We start from the raw sequence: 12,497 nt of genomic DNA on the forward strand, positions 1-12,497 counted from the left end.
CTTTAAAAATGAAATATTTCATCTTTTTAGGGATCACCCCTGTGGCTATAATAGTTTGGCTGACTGGCAGTGTTTGGCCTAGTTTACTTAATAGAAAGTGAAAGTCTTGAATCAAAGTTATGCTTAAATAAATGTCACTTGTCTGTAGTGGTCTTCATTTGCTTTTCTCTTTCAAGCCACTTTAAGGCCCTTGAGGCTCACAAGAAGTTTATAACATATATTGCATTAAATATTGTGTGTGTGTGTGTGTGTGTGTGTGTGTGCGCGTGTGCATGCACACACATGTGTTTGCATTTGAAAGCACCAGGTTAGATTTAAACCACACGAGTCTCATCAATTATAATGGGAAACTTACTTATACACACATTCAGTACTTTAAAATTGTACAAGTTTTGGCATTTCTTGTTGTGTTTTTATCTGAATTTCCTATGGTTGGCATTTGATCTTCTTGCCTGTTAGGTCTACTTGATTTACTATCATTGCCTGCAACTGCAATACACTCTGGAAAACTATTGTAGCCAGATGCCAAACAAATGAAAACAGATGGAAATACAAGCACAAAGAGAGGGAGGGAAAAGAAAAGAGTATGTCCAAGGAATCAAAGCAGTAGACCAAGGCTTAGAAAATCTTCACAGCACAAAAACATACTGAGAAAGCCAAGATGAAAATTCATTACAAAAGAAAAAATACCACCAGCAACAAAAATCAGCTATTATTCAATCCCCAGAAATGTTAACAAGTTTCTGTTCTAGGAATATAGCAACCACAAAAGAACTCAGTCCTTGATCCAGCTGAAATTAGCATTCATGGCTGCTGGCCCATGCAAGCTCTGTAGGCCTTTTCAGTTTAGCAGCTGTGGAAACTAATCATTATTCTTCCTAAAATCCCCTTTCTCTTTACTAGTTGCAAACTGTCTTATTAGGCATTCCCTCTTCCCCTCCAAAGATGACTCCTTTACTCTGTGAAGCATGATTATAATCAAGCTCTCCAAAATGACTGGAATTTGAACAGGCCCAGGAACTCTTCAAGATGTCTAAACAGAGGAGGATGATCCATAATTCACAAAGTATTAATTCAAAGGAGTCATGGTCCAGTGCTGTTGATTTATTCTTGGATGGACCACAGGACTTTTCCTGAAGTCAGACAAGAGGGGATGTTCATGCCAGTCATTTTCATTACGTCCCAGTGTTGGAGAGATCAGGTGGAAAATAATGAAACAAATAATAATAGTCAACATAAACATTAAAGCTGAGCAATTACATTGTGTTTACAACTTCAATTTGCTGTACAAGCATTAACTAATGAATCCTGCAATCTCTTCCTCAAAGTGAATGAAATGTATTGTTCCTGTATGGCAGAAGGGGAAATGAAGACAAAGATAAATTAAGTGAGTTGTCTTAGGTCACAAAGGGAGCTAGCAACAGAAGAATGGGATTAGAACTCAGGAGTCCATGGGCTCCTTTTCAAACCAATTCCTGCCTTTAGAGTGTTAGGGCAGACTCACCCTGAAGTATTACCATCTATCAAACCATACTAAGTAAAATAGGATTTGATGGAAATAACTACATAAGTTTGTGTACATGTGTGCTTTAATGCACCTTAGCCTATTTTAATGTGTGTTAAATGTCACTTAAAAACTGTGCTATTTAGTTAATGTACATTAAGACAGGCTAATGCTCATTTTCCTCATATCTCACAATGGAGGTACTAGATTTAATGTGCATTAACTAAAGCGGGTTCCTGCACATGTAGACATGCCCAGTGGGTGCATCTACATGTATACTTTACTGTGTAGACTCATTAGCTCTGCAGTAAAGCATCACCATCCATATGTGTATGGTATTAGGGAACAGTAAAATAATTCACTCCACCATAACGTAGTGCTGTTGGGGACAGTACTATCTGACAGTAGAATAATTAACTGTGCTGAGACACATATGTAGATGCTCACCACAGGTGTAAATTGTGCACAGTCAGCCCAGCCAACCAGAGGCCTCCTCTGCTCTATATCAAATTGCTGCTATCCAAGGTGCACATATAGATGCTGCACCTAGAAGCAATTTACTTCAACTTGAAATTCTCCAGAGTTTATTATTTCACATTAATAGCATGTGTAGATGCATCTAATGCCTAAATGAATTGGTAAACTAATGGCATAACACCCCCACCTCCAAATGAGCAAAAACATCAATTTTTCATACAAAAATATTCCAATATAGTGTTGCCAAACAAATGACAGAATGTGCATTTAGAATAAGACAGCAAAAGGACAAGAACTAATCAAGGAAATAGCTAAAGACTATACTCCAGAACCATATCACTACATGCTTATGTGACACAATAAACTCTTACGGCCTTTGTACACACCAGGTTTTTTGCCCTTCCTTGTGCTGCAAATGTGTGACTGTTTGCACAAGCAGGTTCTCCAGATGCTTTAAAAGACTTTCTGGTGTATTAAATGAAAACTACTTGGATGTAGTTTAGTTTGGCTCCCCGGAAATTAAAGCATCGCGATCGTGGATTTGTTGCGTGAGTGCAAGTGCAAAGGCACTCAAAGATGTGTAATGAGCCTCTTTGCCCACCAGAAGGCACTGCAACTTTTTTGTAGATCACCACTTCAAATTGCTTTTGCTTTCAAATTGCTTCTGTTTTGGTTTGATTTTTTTCTTGTGTGGTTTTGCCAGCTCCCTGCTTCCACTGCTGAATGGAAGGGCAGGGGCATGGGGTGGGCGGGGGGCCCCAGGCCTGGGGGGCAGTGCTGAACCATCCTGCTCTCCTGCAGTGCCAGCCAGGGACTTAATTCATTCAAAAACCTAGTACATGCAAACACAGATGCGACACTCCAGGGCTCAATTTGTTGAAAATCTAATACATGCAAACACAGATGCAATGCTCCAAAATGAACAAGTTGAAATTTTATAAACCTGTGTGATTTAATGAAGATTAAAGCCCGAGAATCACCAAGAATTCTTAGTAGATTGTTGACTTACATTATATTATATTTTGAATAGTTTAGTGCTTCCTAACATGTTATAAAATATACTGGACTCAATATTTTGGACATGATCTGATGCTACCTACCTAGTTTACACTCTTAAAGGAACTCGTGGAAATAATTCTAGAAGAAAATCTATGTGGTTTGTGGCTTTTGCTCTTTTAGCTGATCCAGGCAGCGAATAGGGCAGCTTACCACTGCAGAGACCAGCTGCTTCAGAGAGACATAAGCCTTCATAAGCAACAACCTACTTCATCACATGCTAGGAATGGTTGAAGTAGGTTGTTGCCTATATGAGTTCATGCCCTCTGAACCAGCCAGCCTTCACAGTGATACTCTTTTCTATCTTCTGCCTGGCTTCAAGCTAGCACAACTCACTAACCCTTTGAAGGACTGTGAACAACTTTGAGACTATTTTATTCTATGGTACTTTGTTTGCTTCTATGCATGCAACAATATTTCAGCTAGTCAGGAAACGTCTGTATTAGCTTTCCCAGTTAACCCCAGCTGTTCCTACTAGGATCCATGTGCAAACAGTAGAAACATAACTTCAGTAGCAACATAGATACAAGTAAAATTAGGTTCAATGTGGTCTGTTATAGTGTTCCTTAGTGTGTGAGAACTGTGAAACTTAAGACAGTCTCCAGCAACCAAGGGAATTTAGACAGAATTACTGGTTTGAGTGGTAAAGAGATTGAAGGTCCAATATAAAGTAGTACATTCTGAATTAAAACTCCTTCCCAGCACATAAAAGAAATATAAACAACAAGTTTAAGTGTAGTCCTGTCAAAGATAAATTAAACTCTAAAGAAATACAAACTTTTAACATATTTATTTGGTGTATTATATTTGGTTTGCCAACAGATGGCCACTTAAACATATTTTTATAATGTTTACAGGAAGAAATAAAAGTAAATACATTTTGGGAAAAATTAGAGCCTTCTTTGTGATTAAAGTATAAATATGGAGAGATGCCAGCAAAGGCAACATAAACTTTGAAAATCTATCACACATTTATACTGACAAGATATTGAAAAATAATCATAAACTCAAATAGAGTGTATGGCCTGGTTTTTAAAAATTGCAAGTCTGAGACAAATTGCTTCATAAGGGCATCTTAGATTAATAATAAAAATAGCAAAAATTTATATGACGTGAGAGAATACATCTTTTACAAAAAAGGAAAATTTTAATGTGTCTGTGCATGGTATGTGATATCACGTGAGGTAAATGCTATATGTTTACATGGTAGAGAAGCAACATAGCTGTCTAAGACATCCTCGGGCCAGACTTTGAGCTGATTTTCATTGATATAAATCAGAAGGAACTCTTCTGGTTTCAGTAGTGGTTCTGTTCTAAGGGGGTGGGGGGACAAATGAGATGGGAATCTGGCTTTACTACTGTTATCTGCCTATAAGTTATGCATTTATTTGATAAGAATGTTCATGCCGTTGCTTGAAAATAAAAAAGTTCAGTAGTGTTACTGATAGAGGGACCAGAGCAGCAGTCCTGAGCACTGCCTTTGTTGATGGGGTGCAACAACAGCTACAACTGCTGCAGCAGCTGATCATACCACTACAGTGGGCACCACAGTCACCAGCACTGCCCAGGGCAGAGCTGCCCACCTACACCTCTGAAAAAGAGATGAGTTTTTTAATGAGCATTTCTACTTAGCTCTTATTTGACAATCTATTTTAAGTATATAAGGACACCACTCATTGCTGGCATAAATGGATCTAATTCAGCTGAACTGCCCCACTTCCACCCCTGCAGTGAATATGGCTGATATTATATCACAGAAAAAACGAACACTGTTTTTTTTTTCTCTTATCCAAGTACACTAATACTTATATTGGAATATCTCTCTTTTATTTTCTCCCTTGTGTGGGGATCAGAGGGAAGAGATTCTTTCATACCATAGCTTTAGGCCTTCTTTGTAACTGTTTTTCTTGCTAAAGCACCAGAGCTGCCTCTCGTAGCCTATTTTTACTGTGGCTTGTGATTCTGCAGACATTGACATGTGTCACCTGTGATACAGCTACATTTGTCAGCTCTCTGTGCTCAACGGGGAGGAATCGATCCTCCATTTTCATTAGGTGGTAGGAGTAGACTATTGGCATAAAAAATACTAAAATATATATATATATGTATAACTATCAGAGCTTTCTGCCTGGAGACCCAGACTACTGTTCAGTGGTCATTTAAATTATTGAATGGCACTAAAATAAAAGCCATTTCCCTTTTTTGTCTTGTTTGCCCAAATAATTCAGCTGAAATGCAAGTTGATTTCATTTTCTTTTTATCCACTCAGCTTGTTAGAAAGAATATTTTAGTTCAGATTCCATTTTTCGAAGTTCTACTCACACCCAGCATGAAGCATTGCTGTCATGTCCTTATCTTTAAAAAAAGAGAGAGAGAGAGATGGAAAAGAAAACAAAGCCCACGGGTGACATACGTTTTATTGAGGTGTTCCACATGAAGTGCAATTGTATGCTTTACGACGCGCACAGCACGGCAGGAGTCTTCAAGAGGAAGAGTGCCTTATCAAATGAATACAGATTCACATTTCAAATAGGCTAGATAGGAAGCTCACAGGCTTTAGTATAGCATAGACTACATTATAATAGAGATGATCTTATTGACCAGCTCCTCATCTGTGGGCAGTGGCAACCTTCTCCTATAACCATATTCCAGCTATTCTAGTGATTCTTCACATATGGAAAAAAACACACTTTAAGGGACTTTAAGGTAATTTTAGCTGCATTTTTAATGCTATTAGTACTTGGAAATTAGCTACTAATTAGCTCATTGCTACTAGCAATTAAATGTGGGAAGCAAACAGTTTCCCAGCCAGCAAAAACTGTCAAGATTTTCTCATCAGGAGAAAAAAAACAAAATAGTTCATATTTTTTCATGATAATTTTTTTTAAATGCCCAGAATAAGTAGCCTACTAGTTAGGGCATTCAACCTTGAGAGGGGGAATGTCATCTCATGGTACTAGTACCAGGCCCAAGTGTTCTTAACTACCACAAGTCACTACACCACACCTAAGGGAATTCAACGAAACACAGAGAACTGAACATTTCCACTTAAGATCTGGGCAATTCCTTGGAAAAGCAGTGAACTTAAGACAATGCAGTTACACTCAGTTTGAGACACATTACTCCTCTGACAGTAATCTTCAGGGACGCCACACCAAAAACAACATTTTATTATCAACATTTTCTGGAGCTGTTAATTATAAAATTTAGAAAATAAAAGGATTTTCTGCGGGGAGGACATCCAGATATTTAGTCTCCTGTAGACTGTTTAAAAATTGTTTAATCATCTGTTTAAATAAGAAGGTCAATATTTCCAAATATGGGAGCCAAAGGGTTAAGCTGTTACATCCATAATAGGGCACCTCAATAAGTATCCTGATTCATCAAGGTGTATGCCAAAACCTGTTGATTTAGATGGTTTTTGCTGTTACTCGACACCTCTGAAAATCAAGTAAAAATATTTAAAAATCTAAAGTTGATGTGCCTGCATTTAGACACCCATGTTTGAAAATGTTGGCCTAAATTTTAATTCAGCTTTGTGGGGCTTGCAGATCCTACTAGCAGGATGAATACTTAAAAATATCTATGAAGCAATTTGCAAGGTGGGTTATTTGTTACTAAGTACATGCCGCAAGATATAATTCAGATCTTTTCCTCAGAAGTGCTTATCAATACAACAGCCCCCTAATGTTTATTCTGCAGATCTAAGACATATGCTGTTACAAGAAATGTTGAAGATTTAGCTGCCATTAAAATGACTCCAGTTCTTCTACCTGAGGCAGTGCCTAACATAATGAAAATGTCCTTCGATTCAGATTCAGCATCAGAGGAGGCTGATAAAATAAGGGTAACTCATCCTGGGGTTTGATTATTTCTTTTGTTTTGTTTTTTATGTTGTTTAGTTTAGCTTAGTTTAGTTTTGATCAGTGTAAGTCTGTCTGCTTTATCCATAGGAGAATTTGTATGAATGATTTCTGACTGGTGTTGTTTCTTTCAAAATCAGTCAAGTTCAACCTGGGGCCAAAAATAATCCCATAGTAACATTAAAAAAAACACTGGAATTTAATCACTGCATCAGGCTAAAATAATTGTTTTCAGAAACTATCCCATTCTCTTTAGTAATTAATTTTATAGTGCCATCTACAGGATAGGCTCACAGCCATATAAAAAGCATTGTAACTATTGCTATAGCTGTCCCATTTAATTCTCCGTACATTACCAAGAGAGTTACAAAATATTCAGTCAGGCTATTGGAATATTCAACTTGTAGAACTGAGATTTAATATTAAGACAAATAGAGCATTACTAATCCAGGGATGAAAGTCATATTTTCTGCTGAGGTAAATGACAGACTGTAATGCCATTTTAGGGCACAGTTTTCAGCCAGGGCCAGATTTGGGGTTCCCATTAACATCCTTTAAATTACATTTCTGTAGCACAAAACAGACACTGGTTCTATGCAGGATTTCCCAGTGAAGGAGCAATATAATACAGCCTTATACCATTTCCCTTACAGCCACCTGCAATAAGGATATGCTGGGAGTAGATTTTCAGATGGGATGGAGGACAACTGGGGAGTGGTTGTGGTTCTTTGCCTCACAGAAGCCGATAGAAAACAGGGGAGGCAGCTACGTGAGTGCAGCCTCTGGGACTCGGGAATACACACATTTCTCCCAGGTTGCACCTCAGTGCTGCACCTACTGAGAAGTGAAGCTGTGAATCAGTTCCTAACTCATGATCTGGTGCTAAATGAACATCAATTCACTAATGAAACTAATTTGAACAATTCCCAGCTTAGTAAGAATTTGCCTAGGCAAAAAGTTACTATTAAAACTTCTTGTCTGAGTATGTCTCAGGTGGCTCAGGAATTTTGTGGGGCAGTACACAAAAATGTGCCATACAGAAAAAAATTACACACTCCTGAAAAAAAAATAAAATTAGCTGTAAAAGCTTTTCCTACATGTAAAAAGGCATCATACCCCTGGGTGGTAGAAACTTATAGTTTGCCTCTAGCTGTTTGCTTCATTGCTCAGGGAAAACATACATCTCATTTCATGGCTTTAGTTCCAACTTTAATTACTTGTAATTAATTGCAAGTCCTTTGTGACCCATTGTTGCTACATATGGGGTGTTTGTGGGCAGCAGTTTCTAGTATCATATACTCTGACTATCTTTGAGATCTCTGTGGCTTTCTTAGCTACTAAATCCTGCAGTCCATAATAGGCCTTATTCAGACAGAAGTCCTATTGCTGTGAGTAAAGATCCAAAAATTTGGCTTGATATGTTTGTTGAAGGATGAAATTCCAGACCACGGATTTTTCTTCTCTCTAGAGGAAATAACATGCCTAGGGTTCCAAGATACTGGAATTCAGGGGACACAGCTTGAGTCACTGTGGTGAAAAAAAGCAAAAGAAAATAATTGGCATTATTTGGTGAATGACTTTTCCTGTCTTTAATCCTGATTCCTTTCCCCCCTTTATTTTAGGATGATGCCCTAAACAAGCCACTCAGCCCAGCTTATCCAGCTGACTAAAAGTGTTGTTCCATAGCAGGATCTTAGAGTTTCATGAAATCAATTAATTTCCTCTACAAAATGTATAGGAATACACGGCTAAAGCAAGAACTTTTAATAAGTGGATAGGTTTTTTATTATTACTGAATCTAACATTGACATGTGCTTATCACCTAATAGAACAGACCGTCTTCGGAAATTGTTTCACAAGAGCACCCTTCTACAGTTGAAGAATCACCTTACAAGAAAAACCCAGCTGTTCATTTAATGTGTTTCAATGCAACTACATTTGGATTTGGAATTTGCCTTGAAAGGAAAAGCATACATGCTGCATTTCTCAAAAATGCCCCTCTCTATTATCTGGTTGGGGAGCATACTGTTAAGCTGACCTTCATATCAGGTAAATACTATCTTGGATCAGGTGATAAAGTGAAATTAATAGATCTTCATCTGTCTTAGATATTAATATAATATCTGATCATCCCACAATCTTTAATACATTTTATCTTCACACATCCCTGACAAGGAAAGGATGTGTTTCTATATGTCTACCCTGAGGCACAGATCCTCAAAAGGTATTTAAGGATTCAAGGAAATCTGTAGCAGAGTAGATTATTGAATCTAAATCTCCTAAATCCTAGGCTAACAGCTCAACTATGTGGCCATCTTTTAAATGTCAACAGTAACTTCTCTGACTACTTGACTAACGTATACACATGCAGAAGGCAGGATAGAGTGGCACCTACATTGCCTTCTACCTTCCTTCAAACTAGCATAGCTAACTTCCTTTCTCAAAGTTTACACAGCATTAGTGTCAATTTGTCAAGAACAATTACATCAAACAATGCCTAATCTTCTGATCAGATCTGTTACCCAGTAAGGCACTACTTATAAGCTCTGGCCTGTCAGGCACTTCTTTCCACACAGTTTGAGCTACCTATACTTTTCATTCACTTTAATTGATGCAACATCATGCTTAACATGATGAACAGTGTTTGTCATTCACTTGTAAACATTCATATATTTGCATGGTGTATTAACAAAGTTACCAACTACTGAAAATGAGCATGTTGTAACTATATTTGCATTTAACAAAACAATGTGCTTTGCTGCCCTGTTTTGAGGTGGTGTATTTTTTTCATGCTACTCCTAATTGAAGAATAAAACTGCTGATAGTAATTTCCATATAATTCTAGTCCCTACAGACGTGCCAATTGAGAAAATACAAATCACTATTCAGGCAGGTGATGATGCTGCTGCGAAAATGGTACGTTTAGTGACTTTTGTAGATGAAAGAAGAGAACTAAGCAGAGAAGCAGTTGAAAAGGTGAAGAAAATCCTTGATGATCCTTCTGATGAGACTCAGGTATTTACATTGTTCTGGACTTGTAGGCAAAAATGTAAGCCTATGTCATACACTTTTATTATTTATAAGGTAATCTTAGTGCTTTAGATAGTGGGGAAAATGAAATCATGCAGAATTAACATTTATCAGGCATGATTAGTCGCACTATGACTTCTACATATGCTGTACTCAACATATTATTTTTGGGTACTCCTGGAACTGGAACTGGTACCTTGTTCCAGGCAGACCCAAACCATCAGACCAACCACAACCTCTCCATTTCATAATAGACAAATTTCATTGATACACAGTGATAGCAGATAACAATAATGCAAGCAAGGCAAACAAAATAACCCCAACTCCCCAAGTCTAAATCTACCATTCCTAGAGCTGTCAGAGGGAAGGTATATCTGGCCAGTACATGAGCTTCACCCTGAAGTTCTCTCTTGAATATCAGATGTCAGCAGCCTGGAGGTTGAGCACCAAGCCCCTACCCCTACCCCCACCCTCAGTGGGGTTGGTAAGACAGGCTGATCATGTGCCCTCTGTCCATGATGGCATCAGCTTCCCCTAAAAAGGACTCTTTGCTGCTCTGAAATCCCTCCTTTTGTATTCTTTCTCCCTTCTGATGACTCTTCATCTCTGGGCATCATTGATTGGTCTCCCTGTGGTCATCATACTGTCCACCTTCTGTCCTGTCAGTATATTCCTTTGTTCCAACAAACCCATAACATGCACAAATCTTAATTTGGTTATTTATCAGGCCTCCTAATTTGGCCTGTTTACCAACAGCAGAAATCCCAAGGGCCCTGCAGTTGGGCATTGTGACCTGATTCCAATGCTGCAGAGTCCCTTATCTCTGTTTGGGTACACCGTTCATGGTATGGAATAATAGACATGTCTTTAATTTCCTGGCCTGTGTGTCTGTTGGCTTCAGACACAGTGAGCCTTGAAGGAAACTTTGTCACAAACAGGCTTTTAGAAACCAGTTGACCCTTGCCATTCTTCTGGACCATTATTCTAATACATATCTACTTTACCTACAAGTCAGTTCCTACAAGCAAACTTCTAAATACCATTTTCTAGCCATCTAGTACCATTCCATGTGGACATTAGTAAGTATTTTAGAAGGTATCACAGGCTAGGTGCAGACATTCACAGACACAAGGTGGAATCAATCTAAAGGTGCAGAAAGAAGTATAGCTCCTGGGTCTAATTCATGGCACTCCACAGAAAGCTCAGAAAACTTCACAGAAAGATCCATAGACCAATCCTCCTAAACCAACAGATGTTAACTGTTAGGTCAGAAGGGTGGGGCATCAAGCTTCAATTTGGAGCCAATCCAGGGAGAGGGGCTGCATCTCTACAGCCTCTTCCCCTAGCTCTGCCCCTCCCCATCCACCTAGCTCCCATTCTGTCTCAGGATGGGAGGGGGAGAAAGCAGGGGAGGGAGGTCCATTCTGGAGTTTCCCCAGCCATGCTGGAGTGGGGGAGGGGCATGGTTTGGAGCCCCCCACCTCAAAGGGCTGCAATCCACCATCTCCACCTTCCAGCATTGGCTGGGCAACCCTCATATTGAGCTCCCTCCATTCCCTCATCCTCCTCCCATTCTGAAAATAGTGCCAGGATGCAGGATGCAGGATGCAGGCTGGCATGCATCATCTGAACCCTGCTCTCAGTGCTCACAGACAGAAATTAATGAAGGTGCTCTGCTTTGGACCGCTTTCATCTGAACCCTCATTTCATGAAGGTTCAGATTATCATGGGATCAGGCCCTCTTAAAGCACTCTGCAGCCATGTACTTGGGTTTGGTTATGGCTGTAAAGCACTTTCAGGGACTAGATCTGGCAAAAACTATCATTGCTGTCTATGCCTGAATTTATGTGGCTTTAAGAGGTATAGTTTAGATTGCCATTCTTCTGGACCATTATTTTAATACATAGATTGGTTTCTATTTCTGGATACATACATAGATTGGTTTAGATTGGTTTCTATTTCTGGATTAGACCATGTCCTTTGGAGGAGTACAGAGGTGTTTATTTTTCTGTGTAACAGATTACTTAAAAACTCTGGTAAGTGAACAGAATTACATTTTTCTCTCTCTCATCATGCTGTCCACTAGAGAAGACCACATAGTCTCCAAAAATCCAGAAGATCATCCTCCAGCTCTAGCCGTGGCAGCAGCAGCAGCAGCAGAAGTTCAAAGAGCACTGAAAGCAGTAGCCCATCCAGCAGCGATTCTCAGGCAAGAAAGACAGGTGACCAGATAAATCTGAAGAAGGAAGCATCTTCATTTGGCTATTCATTGGGCCCATCAAGCAAGAAACAGCAGAAGAAGGTGCCACGTGTCAAAGAACGTTCCAAAGGCAAACAAAAGACATTTTATCCATTTGGGGAGAGCATCAGTAGCAGCAGCAGTGAATCTCTGGATAAAAAGCGCTCAGGTAAGAAACGTTCCACTCCATCCCCAACTGAACGTGCTACTAGTGATGATGTGTACAGACGTGAGAAGAAACATTCCCAGTTTGCACACCCAAGCAAGCACCGCAGCAGCAGCAGTAGCGGCATCAGTAGCAACAGCAGCAGCAGCAGCAGCAGCAGCA

The 12,497-nt window shown here is 39.2% G+C and overlaps 1 protein-coding gene across 1 annotated transcript in view; it reads left to right on the plus strand.

Annotated features, from left to right (window-relative positions):
- The window catches only part of LOC109306982 (vitellogenin-1-like), a 53,741-nt gene that overhangs the window by 25,124 nt on the left and 16,120 nt on the right, over positions 1 to 12,497 (plus strand). The window contains exons 20-23 of the mRNA XM_019530607.1: positions 6,740 to 6,884; positions 8,730 to 8,949; positions 9,746 to 9,915; positions 12,017 to 12,494. Of these exons, the coding sequence (XP_019386152.1) occupies positions 6,740 to 6,884; positions 8,730 to 8,949; positions 9,746 to 9,915; positions 12,017 to 12,494 (1,013 nt within the window). The remainder of the gene's footprint in view (positions 1 to 6,739; positions 6,885 to 8,729; positions 8,950 to 9,745; positions 9,916 to 12,016; positions 12,495 to 12,497) is intronic.

This window comes from Crocodylus porosus, unplaced genomic scaffold (assembly GCF_001723895.1).
Source record: "Crocodylus porosus isolate Cpor-Errol unplaced genomic scaffold, CroPor_comp1, whole genome shotgun sequence".
Lineage (NCBI taxonomy): Eukaryota > Metazoa > Chordata > Crocodylia > Crocodylidae > Crocodylus > Crocodylus porosus.